The 23,528-nt window shown below is 39.1% G+C and overlaps 1 protein-coding gene across 1 annotated transcript in view; it reads left to right on the forward strand.

Annotated features, from left to right (window-relative positions):
* The window catches only part of LOC136876978 (homeobox protein OTX2-like), a 257,983-nt gene that overhangs the window by 134,688 nt on the left and 99,767 nt on the right, over positions 1 to 23,528 (forward strand). The window contains exon 3 of the mRNA XM_067150752.2: positions 18,401 to 18,567. Within this exon, the coding sequence (XP_067006853.2) occupies positions 18,401 to 18,567 (167 nt within the window). The remainder of the gene's footprint in view (positions 1 to 18,400; positions 18,568 to 23,528) is intronic.

Genomic DNA, 23,528 nt, shown 5'->3' on the forward strand with positions numbered 1-23,528 from the left:
TTTTAACCTTAATTGGTTAATTCCAGTGGCTCGGGGGCTGGGTGTGTGTGGCGTATTCAACATTAGAAATCATCCTAGGTAGGGCCCTCATCTTCACAGACATGTAGGTCGCCTAATAGGCCGTCTACTAGAAAAAGACCTGCTCCAGGCCTCTCCGGAGGCCATTCGCCATTATTATTATTATTATTATTATTATTATTATTATTATTATTATTATTATTATTATTATTATTACACTCCTAAACTATTCATTGCAATTTGTTACTGTAAACGGTATTTTTATCTTGATAAGATTGTTAAGGGTAGGGGCAGAGGCCAAAAGAGGGCAGCCGCCTCACTGCCCTAAGGGCATTGTGGGCCCATATTTCACACGCCCGAAATAACTTCTATGAAAAGTCAAAACGAGAGATATACCGGAATGCTGTACCCGATGACAACGTGGCGAGGAAACAGGATTATGAGATTTGGAACATGGAATATACGAGGAATAGCTGGAAAGGAGAACGAGCTCGTGGCGGAATTCGATAGAGCAAGACTTGTAGTGCTGGCACTGACAGAGACAAAAAGGAAAGGGCGAGGGGTGGATACAACGGTGAACGATCATGTACTCATTTACAGTGGAGTTAGCAACAGACTAAGGGCCAAATCAGGAGTAACACTGATGGTCCACAAGCACTTCAGATTCAAGAATGGAAATTCCACACGGATAGGATCCTCAAGGTCAGCATACGATTAGATTCTGATATAGAGCTGATGACGTTTATTGTGGTTTGCGGAGTGAACGACGATGTAAGAATGGATGAGAAGGATAAGTTCTGCGAAGAGCTCCAGAATGTGGTGGACGACACTGGAGGGGAAATCATTGTATTTGGAGATCTCAACGGCAGAGTCGGAAACCAGCCAGAGGGGAGTGGCGGAGCTGTTGGCCGGCATGGTGAACACGTGGTTAACAGCAATGGTGAGAGGATTGTTGATTTCTGCGTTGCCATGTCGTTGTGCGTTGCCAATAATCTCGTTGCAGTGAACACCATAGAGATGATACATATGTACACGAGGGAGGAACCCAGTCAAGATGAACGCTCCATCATAGATTGTGTGTTAGTGAAGAGAGATCACCTCCAGAAGGTGACAGATTGTCGAGTTTACCGTGGCTAAGAAATGGCATTTTCTCTTGATAACAACAATAGAAACTACAGCAAAGGTAAAGAGAAAACAACCTAAGAAGAGCAAGCAGGAAAAGATTAAGGTGTACAAGTTAAGAGAGAACAAGGAGGTACAAGAGCAGTTCACACAGGAAGTGGAGGAGGAGTGTCAGAGGATAGAGGAGAGGATCGAGGGAATGGACCTGGAAGGAAAGTGGAACATGTTCAAGAAGATACTACTAGAAGCGGCAAGTAAAATATGTGGAACAACAAAGGTGGGGGAGTACAAGAAAAGAACTAGCTGGTGGAATAATGCCATCAAGAAAGAAGAAGGAAAACGGAAATATGGAATAAATACTTGAGAAGCAAGGATGCTGAGGACCTTGAAATGTATAAGGAACAAAGAAAAAAGGTTAAAGACTTAGTGAAAATAGCGAAAAGACAGTCTTGGGAAGAATTCGGACGAAGAATGGAGAAAAATGATAAAGAGAACCAGAAGCTTTTCTATAGAGCACTGAAAAGCATGAGAAAGGAGAAACAATACCCTATAAAGTTTATAAAAGATAAGGAAGGGAAAATCTTAACAGAAGAGAAAGAAATAGTGGAGTGATGGAAAGAATTTTTTAATGATTTACTGATGGAAATGAGAATGTAAACAACTCATGGTCAAGTGAGGAAAGAAAGGAGACGGGGAGAGAAGGGGAAGAATAAATGAAATGCAGTTGACTATTAAACACAAGAATGGAAAGGCACAAGGCCATGATGGAATCGCTCCAGAAATGATTAAGAACTTGGAAAAGAAAGCAGAACACTTCCTATTAAAGATCATGGAGGAGGCATGGAGAACAAAGAAGGTACCTAGGGACTGGGAGGTAGCAGTCATCATCCCCATCTTTAAGAAAGGAGACAACCGAGAGTGCAGAGTCCTTGCTATCATTGTCTGGGAAGGTCTTCTCAAAGATCCTGGAAACTAAATTAAGAAAGAAGGTAGAGGCTAAATTTGAAGCTCAGTGTGGCTTCCGTCCAAATAGAAGCACGCAAGATCTCATATTTACTTTTAGGATGGCCAGTGCAAAACTACTGGAGAAGAACACGACCCCTCATGCTGCCTTTATTGAACCGAAACAGGCATTTGACAGAGTCCTGAGGTTCAAACTCTGGAAAGTCCTAAAAGAGTATGGAGTTAGTAAGTCACTTTGCAGTTCCATCACGAGTCTATATAAGAACTGTCGGAATTATGTGCGGACAGGAAATATGAGGTCTGCAGAGTTCACTACGAGACAAGGAGTCTGGCAAGGCTGCAGTCTTAGCCCTCTTCTTTTCATCGTGTACCTCGACCAAATTATGAGGCTGTGTCATGAAAGAATCAAGAAAATGACGGTCTGAAATTACCTCATGCGGCCAGTACGATTTTCTGACGTGACATTTGCTGATGACCTGATTGTTGTTGCCTCCAGCGAACAAAACCTACAACACAACATCAAGGTATGGGTGGAAGAGCTTAAGAAAAGTGGTATGGAGGTGAATGTGGACAATGGACAAGACAAAGACTATGGTTATCAGCAGTAATGAGGAGAGACACAGTATCACGGGGGATAGTAAACCATTAGAGCAAGTCACCAAGTCCAAGTATCTTGGTTCAATCATCAGCTCAGACGGGAATATGGAGGAGGAAATAACAAAAATAATAGGAACGGCGAGGTGCTTGTTTAATGCCATCCGAACAAACTTCCTCAACAAGAAGGAGATTTCTAAGGGCACAAAGTTAGCTGTTTACAAATCCACCTTTGTACCCACATTGACCTAAGGCTATGAATCCTGGGCGCTAACAGAAAGTACCAAGAGCAGAATGCAGGCGGCAGAGATGAGATACCTCCGGAAAGTAGAGGACAAAACCAGAAGGGACAGGATCCGGAATACAGCCATCCGGAAAGTAGTGAACATGAAGCCACTAGAGAAAACCTTCCAAGAATACCAATTGAAATGGTTTGACCACGTCCATCTAATGTCAACAGACCGTTTGCCGAGGTTAATGAGTGAGGTGAGAGTGGAAGGAAGGAAGGCTCGATGAAGACCACGGAAGACATGGGAGGAGAGGATTAGAGAAGCACTCTCTGTGCGAGAGGCCGTTGCAATTATCGGAGATAAGAGTAGATGGAGATCTCTCGTATCCTCGACACCTCATGGTAAAAGAGGACCAGATAAAGTAAAGATTGCTAAGGTGAATAAACAATTTAATTTGATAAAAATACGGGATTAATTTCAAAGTTTGGTTTAATCTTAAGGTTGGTTTATTTACGCAAGCTATGGTATACTAACATAAGAGCGCTTTTCAGTACTAGATAGGTACCGTCGCGGACTATTCTTCATAGCTTTAAATGCTCAACAATTCTTCTACATATACTTGAGGTCTCTCGTTGACAGTTTAGGCAGCGTATACCAAGAAAGCGCTCGAATTACAGTTTAATCTTTTACTTCCTTCACTAAAATTGTCACTGCTCGGCTCCCTTGTCGTAGATTAAAGTTCCATTCATTTACAGCTTCCTATATAAATACCCAATACAATGCTGTCAACCGCATCAAAATCCTTTTGGTGGTTCTTGATATTAACCCGCACTAGCACAGACACCTAATGGGGACTTAGTTTTGTAATAAAGTAGAACTTCGTTATAGCGACACCTCGTCTATAGCGTCAGGTATTCTGTATTGCCAACAATTTTCTCATGAGGAAAATAGCTTTCAGCCTTGCCTAGCCTTGCAAAGGTCGCACTCGTACTGAATCTGTCAAACCCATCCACTGAGGTTTAGCAAAAGTGCTATTAGAAAACAACGATGCGTTTATTAATTTTTTTCTTTTTGGACATTGTACGCACTTCACTTTGTATAACATAATGCAGTAAAATGATCTATAATTTGAATTATTATGTCCGTGTCAATATTATAAGAAAATGTGACGTAGGACTTCAGGCGGAAAACCATGGCATTAAAAAACATTGAAATAGTACATAGAAACATGTGACTACTTCACGTATGATCAGTGGTATGCTTGGCAGTCATCCTAGTTACTATAATCGGCATTCCTTAGACATTTCCGACAGAGAACTGATATGTGCTCCAAACACAAAAATCTTTAACCCTTTTCGCATACTTGTTTTCCTATGAAATTCCATAATTCTTCCGCATTATCCTTTTCCGGGTTGCTTCTTTAAAGTGTGTGTAGTGATTTGTCCAGTTAACAAAACTTCCGGAGGTAGCAGAGAAAAGGAGCCATCGTCTGTGACGGAAATCACGCCTAAATAAATAAAATAATTAAACAAACGAATATATTTTTATTCTCTAAATATTCATTATTAAAAGGGGGAACCGTACTGAGTTTTCTAAATCTTGCAATTTTCATTCGATATTCACCAAATTTTATGAGTTCATTTTTGATACCAAAATTAAGATTATTATAAAATCTGGAACAATTTGGTATAACAGTTTATGATTTATAGCACATTTTAGAGAAATAGTTTGAATAATTTTAAAACATCCATTTTTTGAGTTTGTCATTTGAAACTTTTTGTGATAGTTCTTAAGGGTATCTGAATAATTATTGGTATTATTATTATTATTATTATTTGAAAAATCACATTAGTAATGTTATTAAAGTACTTTTTCTCTCACCTGTTTACACTCCAGGGTTGGTTTTCCCTCGGACTAAGCGTGTGATAGTACATATATCACACCCCCGAATTATATGTAGAAGTTAGAGATATTATTGCCAGTATTCGATTTATTATTATTATTATTATTATATTATTATTATTATTATCATCATTATTATCATTATTATTATCAGTATTTCATTTGTATATTTTGCCATTTATATTGGTAAGCTGGAAGATATCCACATATGTAGGTATGAGTAATTTGTTTTGCACGAGTGGGAAAACATTGCTTTAACAACTCTGGTAATTTGGTTGAGTCATGTGGATACCCCAGTGTTTGTTGTGATGTACTTGTGTCGGGATATTCAATGAGTCATGTAAATATCCCAGTGTCTGATGAGATGTATTTGTTGATGTTGTTGTACTAGGGAAGTTCGGTGAGTCATTTAATAAACCCGAGTGTTTGTTATTGTCTTGGAACCTAGTATGAATTCAGGGCATGGTATTGACCAGTAGAGATCACTCATAATTGGCGGGCAAGCACCAATCCAGACGTATCATCTGAGACGAGGGGGATGTTGATGTCTATAAAGGTTGATCATACGGCGGCAAGAGGGTGATTGTAATGTAACTACTACAACTACAAGCAGTAACACTGTATGAAGGAACGACAACTGACGCACTGTACGAGAAGGAAGTAGTGCTGATACACGGTACTGGAGTGACACGGCTGCAATGGACTGGACTTCAAACGTTCGTGGAGCGTAGTCTTGTTATGTTCGTGGAAAATGGCTGATTGTGGAGAGTGATTGCGCATTAAGTATTGTAGCACTTGTGGCGGCCTAGCATTATATGTTGGTGAAAGCTATCTCAGACTTTCCATAATTTATGTTGAGGATCGACAGACGTGTGTATATATCTTTACAACAAGTGTTAAAATATGTGAACACAGTAGTACAAGGTACAGTATCTGTGTGATGTGATAACTACCGATTATGAGAATCGGTAAGTCGAATTGATATAGAGACAGTGAAGGGTATTTATCTTCATACATATACATTGTTCATCGGACTATCTACAAATGGTAGCTTAGTTCTCGTTTTCGTTTTCCCACGATTTTCATTATTGTTGTTGCTGTAAATATGGAGTCTTCCAGCAATATTTTATGTGTGTATTATATGTATAATGTTGTATGTTGATGAGGTGCTCATGCACGGAATTTGTTAAGAATATAGTTAGCTATTTTAGAATCAGTGTTATTGATGAACCTAGCTGCAGTTCCTACCTAATTAATCATTTTCAGGAGGTTAGGTAAGGCCTGCAGCAGATGTACCAGTACGCATGATTATGTACACGCCCTGGGATATACAGTTTATCATGCTCTTATCTAAATTCGAGGGATCCATTCTGGTGAACTCTGGCGCCCATACCACGGACATTTCGGTTAATTATGCTTATTAATGTTATTAAGTTTTTGAGTAATTTTATTTATATATTTTCATTCTTGATTTTATTTATTATTATCAGCAAAAAAAAGTTACAAGCGAGGGATCCCACCTCAAGGGCAGTGTCCTGGAGCGTGAGACTTTGTGGGTCGGGGGATACAACTCGAGAGGCGGCGTCACCTGTGGGGAAGGGAATATTGGAAGGGATAGACAAGGAAGAGGGAAGGTAGCGGCCGTGGTCTTAAGTTAGGTACCATCCCGGCATTTGCCTGGAGGAGAAGTGGTAAACCACGGAAAACTACTTTGAGAATATCTGAGGTGGGAATCGAACCCACCTCTATTCAGTTGACCTTCCGAGGCTGAGTGGACCCCGTTCCAGCCCTCGTACCACTTTTCAAATTTCGTGGCAGAGGTGGGAATCGAACCCGGGCCTCCGGGGGTGGCAGCTAATCACGCTAACCACTACTGCTTCTCCCATTGTCAACTGTACGTGGTTTGTTCAAGAGGTGGAAAGGCAAACGCACTATATATATATATATCCATTTGGAAGGATACTAATATAGTTCAACCGGAAGCTCTATAAGGAAAAAATAGTTTTTTATTATATAAAACAGTTGAATTAATAAACGCGGGCAAAGCCGCGGGTACATGCTAGTTATTTCTGTATGAAGAGGTTTGGTGAGTAGCGTACATATTATACTGTAATTGTAAGTCTAACTATACGAATTAAAACTGTAATGAAATTTAATATTGCATTTTATGATGCACGTACTTCACGTAAATTAAAATTCTTTCAAGGTCCACCTATTCAATATAATGACATTTTATTGTGATTCAATCACATGTCAAATGGTACTAGTTTCGGCATCTGTTTGCCATCATCAGCCTTAAGTACAAATTAAACAATTATATACATATACCTAAAACATCTAAAACACATTTTAACACATTATAAAATAAATTACTGCAATGATACTTGAGATAAGTTAAAATTATGTTACAATTGATTGCTGTAATATAAAATTCTTAAAATTCCGGCAATTCGTTATGTAGTTCAGTCTGTGTACATCCAGGGTAAGTGATTTGTGCTGTTTTATGCTGTCTATATGGGTGACACTTATTCACTTGATATTAGGTGGTTCCAGGGAACTTTAATTTGATCATGTAAGATCGTGATTTAAATAGAGATTAATTCCCACTTCACTTCAATGCCTAAAACATCCAAAACACATTTTAACACATTATAAAATACATTACTGTAATGTTACTTGAGAAAGTTAAAATTATGTCACAATTGATTGCTGTAATATAATAACATTCTTAAATTCTTCAATTGAATTGAAGTGAACTGAAGTGGGAATTCATCTCTATTTATATCACGATCTTACATGATCAAATTAAACTTCCCTGGAACCACCTAATATCAAGTGAATAAGTGTCACCCATATAGACAGCATAAAACAGCACAAATTCACTTACCCTGGATGTACGCAGACTGAACTACATAACGAATTGCCGGAATTTTAATAATTTTATCATATTACAGCAATCAATTATAACATAGTTTTAACTTATCTCAAGTATCATTCCAGTAATTTATTTTATAATGTGTTAAAATATGTTTTAGATGCTTTAGAAGTTTAATTTGAAGAATATATAATTGTTTAATTTGTACTTAAGGCTGATGATGGCACAAACTGTAGATGCCGAAACTAGTACCATTTGACATGTGATTGAATCACAATAAAATGTCATTGTATTGAATGGGTGGACCTTGAATGAATTTTACTTTACTGTAATCCCACTTCAATACGGAACCCAATGAAATTCATAACTATAAGCACGTACTTCAATGTGGCACTTTAATGTCAGGCTTAACAGTAAATAAATACGATCTAAAGTAAGTTTAAGTGTGTTCAATGTCCATCTCACTCGAATGACGGCTTAAATCTCAGTTACAACAACAGTCGTTCATACCTACACAATTTATCAGGTCCCTTGGATGTTGTTAAAACCAAATTATACTATATGTGTAGATGGATGACATCTTCTATAATGTCATGATGTCGGAATACGCTCGTATTTTTACATCTCCGAATATATTATGGCCTATATGTATGTACAAATAAGTAAATAAATACATAAACGCTTGCTCTAGGATGAATATAGTGTGTTTGTACCTTGGACATTTCGGTTATTTCATTTTTGAGGCACTAACTCTTAGGTAAAGTCTCCATTGTCGCTAGTGTGTCTCAGAATAGATGTTTCCGTCTTACATGGGACAGAGATTTGAGGTTCATTGAATTGTATACGGTATATTTTGGTAGGCGAGTTGCACGGCTGGCTGACGGTCATTCATTACACTCGGCAGTCTTAACGCGCGATTACCCCGAATAATTGAAAGATGGAACACAATGCTCCTCTCTGCAGCTGGTCGCATTGTGCACTTGCCATTCAGCCACGCGGCCGCTCTCCCTGCCAAGTTAATAACGCAGCAGCGCTTGAAAGATGTTTCAAAAATCTTTGTTGGTCTGCCTTCTTGTGGGGTAAGCTGCCGTGGGTGTTGACTGGGCGTGGACTTGCTTTAACAACAGTCATATTAGTTTTTTCCTACACTCAACGAGCACAATGAACATGGTATTTTGAGGCTTGAATGCTACATCCCATGTCGCTCCTAATAAATTGAAATTCAAATTGTACTTCAAGTGGTTATTTTTATTTCTTAATAATTTAGAGTCCACAGAATATAGCCAAGTAGTATGATGTATAAAATAATAATAATAATAATAATAATAATAATAATAATAATAATAATAATAATTGTTACGGACCGATCTCGATAGCTGCAGTCGCTTAAATGCGGCCAGTATCCAGTATTCGGGAGATCGTGGGTTCGAACCCCACTGTCGGCAGCCCTGAAAATGGTTTTCCGTGGTTTCCCATTTTCACACCAGGAAAATGCTGGGGCTGTACCTTAATTAAGGCCACGGCCGTTTCCTTCCGACTCCTAGCCCTTCCCTGTCCCATCGTCGCCATAAGACCTATCTGTGTCGGTGCGACGTAAAGCAACTTGCAAAAAAAAAAAATTGTTACGGAGCTACCCGTGGAGCAGAAAGAGGTTAAAGAAGGTGCCGGGGGGAATGGGTCTAACTACAATATTAAAGTTAATATAAAACTTTAACAAAGGTTATATTTCTTTAGAATTTCAAAAATCAACGAATAACAACGTAACAGATACAATTAGCAGTTTAGAACCAAGTCAAGGAAAATACAAAATAGTGAATTCCACAAGTCCTGGGCTTCAAGCTCCTTGCTTTACATTTCCTGAGCTTTCAGCTCAAATTTACAAAGAGCACAAATTCACTCGAGCGCAGAAATCCCCCTAATTCATGGAGCACTTGCTCCCAAAATCCACCATCTAGCCTTCAAGAGGCATACAGAAATCTTACTTTGAAAAAGAGCTAACAGGCTCTCAGTTTTCCAAGCCTATTCAAGGCAACATCAACTTACAATTTCTGGATTATACAGGGGTATTTAATACCCAACCTACTGGGCCTTCATGGAACAAGAATAATGGCTAAATAAAAGGCCCGAACACAAAATGAATGGAGGCGAATACTTGCACTCCTAGATATGAACACTTAAAACCTAAAGGGCACTAGGCCGATGAAACAGGGGCTATTCCCAAACTATGGAGGTGACTCGTATAAGAATACACTAAGACATTACGGAAAGGAAGAAAACCAGTTACAGAACGTAGTCACTCAAACCAATATGAAAGGGAGCTCGAGAGGGTACATCACTCTCTATCCCCGATTTACAGTTAAAGATTTTATGAAGTTTTTACATTAGCCGGCAGAAAGTTACATTTTTAGGAAAACTAGGTTACATAGTTAATGATTCGGACCTTGCCCTCAGGTTGAACTGCGGAGCTAGCAAGAAATAAAGATGTTATGTGGCCATTACCCTGTCGGTGTACCTCTGCCTGATGAAAGAGGCGCCGCCCGCCTCTTGCTTTGACACACACACTAGGTCAGATGACGATCAATTGGCCAAGAGACGTGAAAATCCGCAGTTTATAAACCCTCGGGGAAAGTTCGAGATCATTCAAGATTAAACTAGCCACACCCTGTCACTTTTATTGGTGAATTTAAAAGTTACACTGAAAATCGAAGAAGAAGAAGAAGAAGAAGAAGAAGACTGTGATTGGTAGAAAATTAATTACAGAAATTAGGGATTGGCTAGATTAAAAACTGGCGGAAATAGAAAAGGAAATATTGCCAACCCAAAAATAAATGAACATCAATGAGAAAAAATTTATGAATACAGAACCTTTAAATCAAAGGTTCTTTCACTTCGCACCAGGGTGCATGATCATCGTTCTTTGGTAGTGTCATCTATGAGAGAATGTCCAAACTTCTTGATGAATGGATAACAAGTAGAAATTCACACAGTTCAGGAAACTTCACAATAACAAAATTATATCAGATTTTAGTGGTGACATCTTCAGAGCAAAGTTCTAACTTAATGTATTATTGGTTTCACATTTGATAGATAGAGGAATTCTTTTAGGCGCTCACTTTGAACGCGCGGCGTAGAGGTGTACCTCCCGGTACAACAATAATAATGGAAGGTGTGTAAATGAAAGATTCCCTAGACCTCACAAACGTAATACCGTAGGGGTCGGAAGCAAACAAAAGTTGCCCAAGGAAGATCAGACAGAAAAGATGAAATTTAGGAACCTGGCACAAGAGAGTGAAACAGTGACAGACTCAGCTAATGAAACTATGGTCGCCAACCCAAGCTCCCAAGTTTAGATCTCTAGTCCCTCTTTTACAACCCATACCCACAAGTGGTTCTCACTAAACACGTTCTTACGAAAACGATTGTATTACAGTATTCCCTCACTTCGTATGGTCTGTTCGTGAACAGTAGCGTTTTGATGAGATCAATTAAGTTACATGATTTAATTTTGATTTTCCGCACTCGGAAAATATCTCTACTCCATTGCAGTACTGTTCCATTTCCGGGCCTCACAACTCTTTTGTAAAAAAAAATTATATCGTATTGCATATTACATCAACAATAAATAACACTACGCTTCAGTTCCATGACATGAATAAATGAAAACTGAATTAACGTCACACCCTGCATCCGAGGTACATTAAATGAAACGGTAAAAATAAATAACCAACGTTAGACTGAGGTGAAATAAAATGGAATGATGGGATTCTCTAATAGAATGCTTCTGCTCGTGTTGATTCTTCGTGTACCACGGTATGTCTCTGCCGTCTCTCTTCAATACTATAATGTGACTTACGGCTGATAGCATTATTTCTTTTTCTTACATTATTATTATTATTATTATTATTATTATTATTATTATTAATTAATAATAATAATAAATACATTGCATTTGATAGATATTCCCGTGGTAATGCCTGCGTACAGTATGGCAACAAAGTTATAATAAAACAAAAATGGCATAACAACCAAAAATACTGCAAGGAATCCCACGAAAATAAATTAAATCAATTAAAATAAATTAGAAGAATATATCAAAACAAGAACTTCCATGATAACGAGAGAAGAAGAATTAAGAAAGAAAAACATTTAAAAAAAGAAGGAAAAATAAATGACAGTTGCAAATTACATATGAGATGTGTAATACAGTTTAATATTTAGAAGCGATCACTTAAGAAATTACAGAAAATAACTTCAAATATGTCCTTACACGTAGCAGCTCCTTCACTGATAGGTCAGTGTACTGGTCTTCGGTTCATAGGGCCCGGGTTTGATTCCCAGCCATAAATGGTTAATTCCTCTGGCTCTGGAATTGGGAGTTTATGTTTGTCTCAATACGCCTCTCTTCATCTACACACAGCTCACCATATGACCAGCCATCACAGAAACACGTAATAGTGAATACATCCGTCCACGTGGGATTGACGTCAGGAAGGGCACCCAGTCGTAAAACTGAGCTAAATCCATATAAACTTCCTCTACTATATAATTTAGTTCTGGAAAAAGTGATCAGGAAATGGCAAAATGAAACTAAAGGTATACATTTTGCCAGGAAAGTGAGAAGAGTACTGAGAGAAAGGGCATTCAGTGAGTGGAGTAACTTACAGCAGAAAGGAAGAGGTGTATGTTTGTACAATGAATATACTCCTGCCAACTCCTGGATTCGAGACCATCAAGGCTTATCATGTAGTGAATGGCGTGAAGCAATTAAGATGACAGCAAACATTTCAACAGTTAGATCGGTACCAGGAAGATCTCAGAACGATTCCCTTTGTAGGCGCTGCCTCAAGGAGATTGAAACTCTTGCACATGTTTTGGGATCTTGTCCTCATGGTGAACTTTTAGGGAATACGCGTCATCATAACATCCGCTCGTTAATTGCGGCAACGCTAAAAGACCATGGTTTCCAGGTATTTGAAGAGGTTCTTGGCTTAGCGGACAGCGGAAGGATTGACATCATTGCTTTCAAGAATAAGAAGAGACGTTACATCATCGACCCCACAATTCGCTTTGAAAGCCATAAGTCGCAGCCCTCAGATGTTAACATAGAGAAAAGGAATATTTACTTACCAACAATTCCTTACTACAGGGAGAAATACCAGATAGAGGAAATCGACATAGTAGGTCTAATGATTGGAGCAAGGGGAACGATTCCCGCTTTTGCCGCTAATTTCTGGAAAAAGATGTCTCTGCCAATTACAACATTACGGGAGATTGCCATCATAGCCTTAAGGGGCTCACTGATAATTCTAAGAAATCACTGTTACAATTAGGTTACCTTCAACATTTCTCAAGTACAGTATATCTATTTCTCTTCTAAAAATAAATGTAAAAGTATACTTTGTCGCAAGGCAGCCTCTGCATGAGAGGAAGTATTTCATAAAATAAAAATAACCAAAACAAAATTCACCTTACTTGCCTAGCATTTGCTGATGACATTGCTATCCTATCTAACAACAGACAGGAAGCAATCCAGTCTGTAGAAAAACTCCAGAAATAGCAGCTAAAACAGGACTCCAAATTTCGTATGAAAAGACAAAGTTATGGAAGGGACTAGAACAGGCTTCAACAATCAACCATTAATCAGCAAATATGGAAATATCGTTCTAGTAGACAAATTTAAGTATCTAGGTGAAATTATTGAACCAACAGGGTTAAATCAGCAATCTAACAAACAAAGAATTGAAACATTTCAAAGAGCATATAAAATTACTTGGAACAGATACAATAAAAGAACTATATGAAAAAAGGCAAAATTGTGACATTATAACACAGTAGTTAAAACAGAAGCACTTTATACATCTGAAACTATTATAATTGGTGACAGATTTCGAATAAAGATGATCGAAAAACAAGAAAGAAAAATCCTCAAGAAAATCTTAGAATCAAAATGCGAAAAAAATAAATTACATGAAATCTATCAAGTTACAGAAAAAATGCAGATCCAATCAGGAGACGACGAATTTTATGGTCACTTATATAGAATGGATAATAACAGGCTCACAAAGAAAACTTTAAACTTAGCCTTTCCAATGAAAAATCACACTAATTGGATAAAATAAGTCAGTGAAGAAGTAATTGGCATTAGTGAAGAAACCATTCAAGATGGAATAAAATTCGGAATATTAGTTCACAAACACAAAGCCCATCCAACTAAATACAGGATGGACTGAACAACATAAAAAGGAACTCAGCTAGGGAAGGAAGAGAGATTGGGAAGAGAAGAAGAAAAACCAAAAAGTGCTAATAAGTTCAAACGCGCTCCTTAGTTGGGCTTAACGAATCAAAATAATAATAATAATAATAATAATAATAATAATAATAATAATAATAATAATAATAATCATAATAATAATAAATTCCTTATATGCAGCGTAACATAAATACAACAGTCCTTAAACACACACTAAAATGCGCAAAATATAACATACAATATAGCATTATGAGTAGTGTAGCGTAATCATTATATGGCTAAATGGTTAACGTGCTGGCCTTTGGTCCCAGGGGTCCCAGGTTCGATTCCCGGCAGGGTCGGGAATTTTTAACCATCATTGGTTAATTTCGCTGGCACGGGAGCTGGGTGTCTGTGTTGTCTTCATCATCATTTCATTCTCATCACGACGCGCAGGTCGCATACGGGCGTCAAATTGAAAGACCTGCACCTGGCCAGCCGAACATGTCCTCGGACACTCACGGCACTAAAAGGCATACGCCTTTTTTTTATCATTATAAGGCAATCACACTCAAATTCACAGGTAACTTAAACATTTCCGATACCTGAACATTACGATTTCCAGTAGACTGAGCTGTACAATGACTGTTTCTAACTTAACATTATAAATATTTACAAGAACTTTGCAGTATGTTAGAGTAGTGATGTCTTCCTTTTAATAACAAGTAAGTAACAAGTTGGTCAACGCTAGGTCTCTTTCTTACTGTGGTTACGCGACTTCATTTGACTAAAAAGCATACGATATAGAGCAAACAGCGTTGGGTCTTTATCCTACCATGATGTGGTTTGGTTACACATTATGTGTTCACTTCGTTTGTCTGACGAGAATGTGACTTAAATCTTACAGTTTTAGTATTAACGTTATTGGTTTTAGGTCCCACTAACTACTTTTACCGACGCGGGACTAATATATTTGAGTACCTTCAAATATCATCGGACTGAGCCAGGGTCGAACCTGGCAACTTGCGCTCAGAAAGCCAGAGCCTTAACCGTCTGAGCGGTGATGGTGGTAGTGATTATTGTTTTAAGAGGAAATACAACTAGGCAACCTCTTCCATATTACACCAATCAGAGAAAAAATGGAAGGATTCGACACTTCCAAAAATGAAGGTATCGCCCAAAGAAAGACTAAGGTCACGAAGGTCGTGAAAAGAGAATACTCCCTAGGCCTCCAATGCTATAATACCGTCGGAGTCAGAAGAGAACAAGAGTTGGCGAAGGGAGATCGGATAGGATAGATGAAAGTTAAGAGCCTGACAAAAGTAAGTCGAAGTAGTGCCAGGACTCAAATAAGAGCCCCGTGGTCGCCAACCACGATCCCAAGTTAAGAGCACCTGGGGCCCGTTTTAGTCGCCTCTTGCGATAGTCAGACGATACCGTGGGTGTTGTTGTACCGCCCCCACCCACACGGGAATGACCGTCTCAGCCGGCGACAGTGTTAGTTCTTTCTCTTTTGGTGTAATAGTAACTCAGTCTCACGCTGTGACACTTCTTTGGATAAATAGTAAGCGTATTAAGTATGACTACGTTGGTATTTTTTTTTCTTTTAGTGTAATTGTAACTCACAAGGGACTGTTTGAGTTGAACCAGACTGATTGAAATGACACTTGGTAGGACTATCCACAGAAACTTAAAGGTAATTGGCTAGTCATTCTGCCGTAAAATAATATTTACGAACGTAGAAATCAGTAATTTTTTCATTGAGGTTTTAAATGGAATGTGGTGTATCGAAGTTATCGATTGCAATGAAGCCTGTTAAAGCCCGGATTTTTAAGCAGTAACAGGTTAGATTGCAAAACTAATTTGGTTAGTAGGTAATGTCGGCCACTCGCTCTTCAGGAATGTAGCAAGAGTAACATAAATTATAGGGGTTCTGATCAGCCGAATCCCTAATATTTATGCAACCCCCATAGCACAGTTGTTGCGAAGGTAGACTATACTTGCTACTCGCGTCAGTAAGTTTTCATTCTAACCTATTAATGCATAAAAATCCGGGCTCTACTGATCAGTTCAGAAATTAGAACATCGCTGCACGCCCGCCGGTGTCGCACAGACTGTCTACAAATAACAAAATGAGTGATTCTGAACAGGAATTCACTAGTTTCCTCGTTTTTGTTTAAGCTATGTAGATGACTAAGATGTCGTGCCACATAATATTTTAGCTTCCATTATCATCTATGCAAAAGTATTAAAACCCTAATATTTTGGTATAGGGCCTACTGTATTTGTGTCACATGCATGTTAGTGGAATAGGTTTGTGTTGTCAAAATCTCTTTTCCGGTATGAAGTGTTTTATATAATCCCATTAAAAGCTTTCATTGTCTTCTCTTTCAGCAGGTTAGGAGTCCTTACTTGATTACTCGTCGAGGTTGTTAGGCAATCCTCTACTACTAAGCAGCGTACTACTAATGACGTGCCAGTCCAACTGGCCAGCCCAAATGCACACTGTGGGTGAAACATTGCACACCCACGCAGCCTAATTACTGAGATATTTTGTTTTATATAACTTGTAAATATAATTATCAGTATATTTCTACAATGCATACTTAAAGTCGTTCTACATCATCAGCTGACTACTGTGAGCTGCCCAGATACATTTTAGCAATTAATTGTAATAGTGCCGTTGATTATCCGGCAAAATTATTATTACCATTAATTTAGGATCTATTTATAATTCACCCAAGCTTCATTTAAATGTGTGTGGTCCATCCCAAGTCAGTTAAATCCTGTAACATTTATTTTGACTAACAGTACGTGACCACCTACCAGCGCTGAGTCCTTTCTCCTGTGGTACAGAAGTAACGGTTACATGGTGCAGCTCTTCTTTCGATTTAAGGCTGACAGTGGCCGTTCCTTTACCTTGGGTGTACTATGTCTTGTAGTGTCGGCTAGAACAATATTTTGTTATGTTCATCAACCTGTCTCAGTTTGATCTTTGGCCTTGGCAGTATGAAAGAGACTCAAACAAACAAAAAAACTCAAACAACCAGTTCTTCTTAGGATGCCGTCTGTCTAAGAAGGTTGGCGATCCAATCGATTATGATTACTCACGAAACAGCAGCTTGAGAGATTTCAATAGAAGTTCGTCCATATCAGCGGCGAAAATCTTTCAGCCAGGAATTTTTCCGTCTCCCCACAGATCCTCCTACTTCATTTCGCTCCTTGGTGGTTGTTAGAAGCTGTATTTTCCTATTTAACAAATTGAGAAATTCCTCATTAGTCTTACTTTCTACTCAGGACGTACAGAGCATTCTTCGCAATGGGCTGATCGTCGAGCTTTGGAAACCATACAGTATAGTCCCTGTGATAATAGTGTGAAATTATGGCCTATAGGTTGTTGGGTGTGCACATTTCAGTAGGCTTGGCAGACCCGCATGATTACATTAATTTTTAAAGTATTTATTTATTTATTTATTTATTTATTTATTTATTTATTTATTTATTTATTTATTTATTTATTTATTTATTTATTTATTTATTTATTTATTTATTTATTTATTTATTTATTTATTTATTTTACGTGCACCGACACATACAGGTCTCATGGCGTCGGCGAGGATGGGGCAGGGCTGTAAAAGAAGCAACCGTGATCTTAATTAAGGTATAGCCCCACCATTGGCCTGGCTTGAAAATGAAAAACAATGTTCAAGGCTACTGAATTGGGTTTCGAATGCAAGTTCACAGCTACGCCACCCAAGTAGCGTATCAAACTTGCTAGGTATTCGTATGGAATAGCACCTTTAATATCTGTTGAGGAAACTATGGTAAACTATTTCTGTAGTACGCCCGTTCAGTGACACTCAGACTTTCTGCTAGGGATCGACCCAGCCTATGAGCTGAGGAGTCGACGTACACTCCTAGTTGTAGCACAGCCCTGAGCTGTAGCTCATCCTTTTACTTAGGGCTGACAGCATTAGCATCTTTCCCTTTTGGCGTAATAGTAACATAGTCATGTACTGTAGTTCCTTTTATAACTATAGCACGTGGTTACGGCTGACAACATTATTCTTATTTCTATGATTATATAGTAACAGAGAAATTTGCTGTAGTATATTTCGATCACATACCGTGAGACGAAGTCTATTTCTTGAAATTTTCTTTTGCTATAGAAATGAAGGAGAGGCCAGAAGATTCTACTGCAGTATCTGAGACATACACTCTTCATATAATATGTCGTAATGAAGCGCAATTTCCTGTCAGTTATTATGCTGTTGGTGACTGCAGAAAACTCGAATGTATCAATTTTCTACATTGTGGCTCACTCTATCGAATAGATCTACGTTAACTGTTAGATCATCATCATCATTAGTAACTTATTATTATTATTATTATTATTATTATTATTATTATTATTATTATTATTATTATTATTATTATTATTTGTAGATCACTTTATGCTCTTTGCAGATGCAATCCGGATGGAGAGTTGGCTTTCCCACCCTTCAGCAGCCCCTGCGGCTCTGGCTCCACGGCCAGTATGGCGTACCTCAAGTCATCTCCGTACTCCGTCAATGGCATCGGACTTGCCATGCCTTCCATGGACTCGATACATTCCAGCATGGGCTATCCCTCGGGTAAGTGCAGATTCCTTTATTTCTCACTCAGCCTGTCCCAACCGGCTCAGCTGAATGGTTAATTTTGGGATTTTTATTAACTGTTTGAAGCGATTTTTTTGTAGATTTCTTGATTGTGATGTTGACTAATAGTTTTCGAACTCTTTTGTAAATTTAGAGTATTTGTTATGTATTTAATTTTAAGGTTTAGTTTGGGATTATAATTTCGCAGTTGAACTATTTCCTTGTGGCAGCCCTGATTGTCAAGGAAGCAGCTGATCCTTTCAAACATAAAGTAAGTTATAACTGTATGTATTTACGCCTCGCGGAATACAGTAGATATTATGTATACGATTCCAGCTGTCACTGGGGCTGTCACCAATCAGGCCAGGGACCCCAAAAATTGTGGGCTCAACACAAATATAGAAAATTTTGGATATATTCTTGTTCATCCAATTATCAACCCCCCATGCCGATGGAGGCTGAAGTTGGACTTAAACGGCATTCAAAGTGTAACAATTCATCTCGGCGACCCCGAAAGCTATGGATTCGACACTAATATCGGTCGTTTTCGATTATTTGTACATATTGTGCCCTCGCTTATGGGTGCAATATCAACCCCTCATCTAGGGGTAGTAATGTCTTACCCTCACAGTATTTTGTCCAGATATTTTGAATTGAATTTTTGAATTGAATTTGAATTTATTGATAATGATGATATACATGCCACTGAGGCTGAAAAGCCCCTTTATGTATTTAAGACATGTTGGTTGAGAGCTGTGCTGGAACATACACACATCCATCCGTAATTTCAGTCATTTTGGACATTCTGTTCTTCATCCCTTCTAACCCCGTTCCGATTGGGGCTGAGCTTTGACTTAACGGCATCTAGAGTGTCACTTTTCATCTTAGCGACCCCCGAAAACTATGGATTCGAGTCTAATATAGGTCGTTTTCGATTATTTTTTACATTTCACCCCTCCCCTAAGGGTGTCTTGCCCCCACAGTATTACTTTCCAGATACTAAGCCATATTTGTACCAAGTTTGGTTGAGAGCTATGCTGGAACATCCAAAATCTCGATCATTTTTGGACATTTTCTTCTCACTTCCTTTGCCGATGGGAGCTTAACTTTGTCTTAAACGGCATCCAGAGTGTCACTGTTCATCTCGGAGACCCCGAAAACTATGAAATCGACACTATTTTTTTGTCGACTAGGGGTCCTAGGGGTCGCTAACCCCCACAGTGTTTGTCTCCAGATAGTAAGTCATAAGTGTACTAAGTTTGGTTTAGGAGGATATGTGGAAAGGTACGTCATAAAACATGGCGGCGTGTTCCCATCCTCCTGTACATCACGTAGCATTTCTTACCGCACTATCATGTTACAGTATAATATAGGTCGTTGTGATACAGAGCATTTGTCGCCTAGCGACAATCTGTCCATCATGGTCGATCCAATCTTGGCGCGGTTTTGCAATTAAACTAATTAAATAAAATTACTCATCATAAAAAATATTTGTCGGATTTCATTTAAACCACTTCCTAAACCCACTCAGGAGTAATAAGAACTAAGTGTGAAATTTGCAGCGAAATCGACCCGGTAGTTTTTGAGTTCTTTCGAGATAGACAAACAGAGAAACATTAATTTATATATATAGCTTGATTTGAGTTATTGCTCCTTTCAAAATGTCCCAGAAAAGTAAAGGGGAAGTGTGGTCTAGCTATTCGACTGCGAACTTTAATGTCCTTGGTTCAAATATCGGTCACTTCGGGTGGAATTTCAAATAGGACCAGCATATAATGGCAGAAAGGGCAACTTGACATTTTCATCCCTCCGCCGACCCTACATGAGAAGGTGGAACTGAATGTGCTCCGAAGGGCTTCTGTTAGGTACTAAGAAACCATTTTTGTTCAATACTGTACTCATCTGTAGGCTATCACATTGTGAATATATGCTTTGTAACCCTGATGATGTAGTTTAATTAAGGTACTTCTTGGGAGGCGGTCTATTAGTCTGCTCTTTGTCGTAATGGCTACCTATAAATGGTAAAGTCTTCAATCAATCAATACTGATCTGCATTTAGGGCAGTCGCCCAGGTGGCAGATTCCCTATCTGTTGTTTTCCTAGCCTTTTCTTAAATGATTTCAAAGAAATTGGAAATTTATTGAACATCTCTCTTGGTAACTTATTCCAATCCCTAACTCCCCTTCCCATGAACGAATATTTGCCCCAATTTGACCTCTTAAATTCCAACTTTATCTTTATATTGTGATCTTTCCTACTTTTAAAGACATCGCTCAAACTTATTCGTCTGCTAATGTCATTCCACGCCATCTCTCCGCTGACAGCTCGGAACATACCACTTAGTCGAGCATCTCGTCTTCTTTCTCTTCTTTCTCCCAGCCCAAACTTTGCAACATTTTTGTAACGCAACTCTCTTGTCGGAAATCACCCAGAACAAATCGAGCTTGTTCTTCTTCTTCTTCTTCTCGTGCCTTCTGCCCACATAAGACTGACTACCATCATGGAGTGGTTATCTCTATTTTGTGCTTCCTGCTGTATGTATAGTGGATGTCGAACCACTCTAGTAGGGTCCGCGTCAGTGAAATCTTCCTCGCCTACGTCCATGTTTTCCTTGTATCCTGTACTATTAAACGAAGATTTCTTGTATGGACTATATGTACTAGCTTTCTCGGAAACAGGTGTAACGATTTTGATGAAAATTGCAGTCTACAAATCGATCTGTTACGGACTCATTTTCGCTCAAATTTATTTTCAGGCGTTTACGACTGGTGTTTTACAGCTTGCCAGCGACATCTATCTTTTTTTGTTAGGAAATTAGCTAGACAGTTGCGTTTCAAGAAGTTTAATTACCGAACAACACATGGCGATTTTGTAACAAATCTTAGCTTTCTCGAAAACGGCTTTATCGACTTCAGTGATTTCAGGAAATTTAAGTGCCGAGCTATAAATGGCGGTTTTCTAATGTAAACAATGATTAGAATGTTAATGCTAGATAGTAACGTTTCATTATCTCCCTGTGTGTAGGGGCAGTAGAATTTTTTTTTTTTTTTTTTTTTTTTTTTGCAAGTTGCTTTACGTCGCACCGACACAGATAGGTCTTACGGCGACGATGGACAGGAAAGGGCTAGAAGGTGGAAGGAAGCGGCCGTGGCCTTAATTAAGGTACAGCCCCATTTGCCTGGTGTGAAAATTGGAAACCACGGAAAACCATCTTCAGGGCTGCCGACAGTGGGATTCGAACCTACTATCTCCCGAATACTGGATACCGGCCGCAATTAAGCGACTGCAGCTATCGAGCTCGGTGGGCAGTAGAATAGCATGCACAGTATCCCCTACATGTCGTAAGAGGCGACTAAAAGGGGCCCCAGGGACTCTTCACTTGGAAGCGCAGGGTGGTGGTCACAGGGCGCTTAGCTGAGTCCTGACCATTGCTTTCACTTACTTGTGACAGGCTCCTCACTTTCATCTATCCTATCCAACTTCCCTTGGTCAACTCTTATTCTTTTTCTACGGCATTAGGTGTCGAGACGTAGATATTTTCATTTTCAAGCCCTTGTGAACCTTGTCTTTCTTTGACCGATACCTTCATTTTTCTAAGTGTCGGCCTCTTCCTCTTTTTCCCTATGATTAGTTTTAATAGGGGATGGTTGCCCAGTTGTACGTCCTCTTAAAACAATAATCACCACCATCGCCAGCGTTTCATTGTCAACCTTGCTTCATTGTAACAGATGGCGGTTTCCTAAATGAAACAAATATAACGTGATTTATTTAAATTAATATATTTTGCTTTAATTGTGGTTTATCACTGTTCTTCTTCTTCTTCTACACCTTATTTTTTCTACCGCTTTTTCCCACACCTGTGGGGTCGCGGGTGCGAACTGTGTCGCACATGTGGATTTGGCCCTGTTTTACGGCCGGATGCCCTTCCTGACGCAACCCTATATGGAGGGATGAAATCACTATTGTGTGTGTTTCTGTGGTGTATGGTAGTGTAATGTGTTGGGTGAATATGAAGAGGAAAGTGTTGGGACAAACACAAACACCCAGTCCCCGGAGAAGAAGAATTAATCCGAGGTGATTAAAATCCCCGGCCCGCCTGGGAATCGAACCCGGGACCCTCTGAACCCAAGGCCTCAACGCTGACCATTCATCCAATAAGTTGGTTTATCACTATTCATGAAGTATTCGTATAAAAATGTTCGCAATGATTCCGAGCAAAACTCGGTCAACCAGGTAGGCCTACTTATTTTTACAATTTGCTTTACGTCGCACAGACATTGATATGTCTTATGGCGACGATGGGATAAGAAACGGCTAGGATTGTGAAGGAAACATCCGTGGCCGTAATTAAGGTACAGGCCCAGTATTTGTCTAGTGTGAAAATGGGAAACCGCTGAAAACCATCTTCAGGGTTGGCGACAGTAGGGTTCGAACACACTATCTCCCGATGCAAGTTGACAGATACGTGACTTAAACCTCGCAACCACTCGCTCGGTCAATCAGGTACACTTAACTTATATTTGTCATTTCGAAAGATGTGACCGAAATAGGCTGCTTTCCTGTGCTTTTCGAAGCTGAGAACCTGGCATGATTGAGTACCTCATCGTTAGTAAAAACGGTCTACCCATGGGACCTTCGACATTCCGCGATACATCTACACTTCAAAAGCCTTCAGGCGGTCCATCGACGAAACCGTAAGTATTTTTCTTTCGACACCATAAAGCAGCATATAGGCCTAACACTTTACGACACGCCAATTCGAATCGCAAGTCGCTGTTGCACACAAGGTTTTTCGAGAATTTGTTCTGGATGATTTCCAACAAAAGAGTAGTGTTACGAATATGTTGCAAAGTTTGGGCTGGGAAGACTTGGGAGAAAGAAGACGAGCTGCTCGACTAAGTGATGTGTCAAAGGAGAGATGGCCTGGAATGGCATGTCCGTCTGTCTTTCTATATCGG

This window comes from Anabrus simplex, chromosome 7 (genome assembly GCF_040414725.1).
Source record: "Anabrus simplex isolate iqAnaSimp1 chromosome 7, ASM4041472v1, whole genome shotgun sequence".
NCBI lineage: Eukaryota > Metazoa > Arthropoda > Insecta > Orthoptera > Tettigoniidae > Anabrus > Anabrus simplex.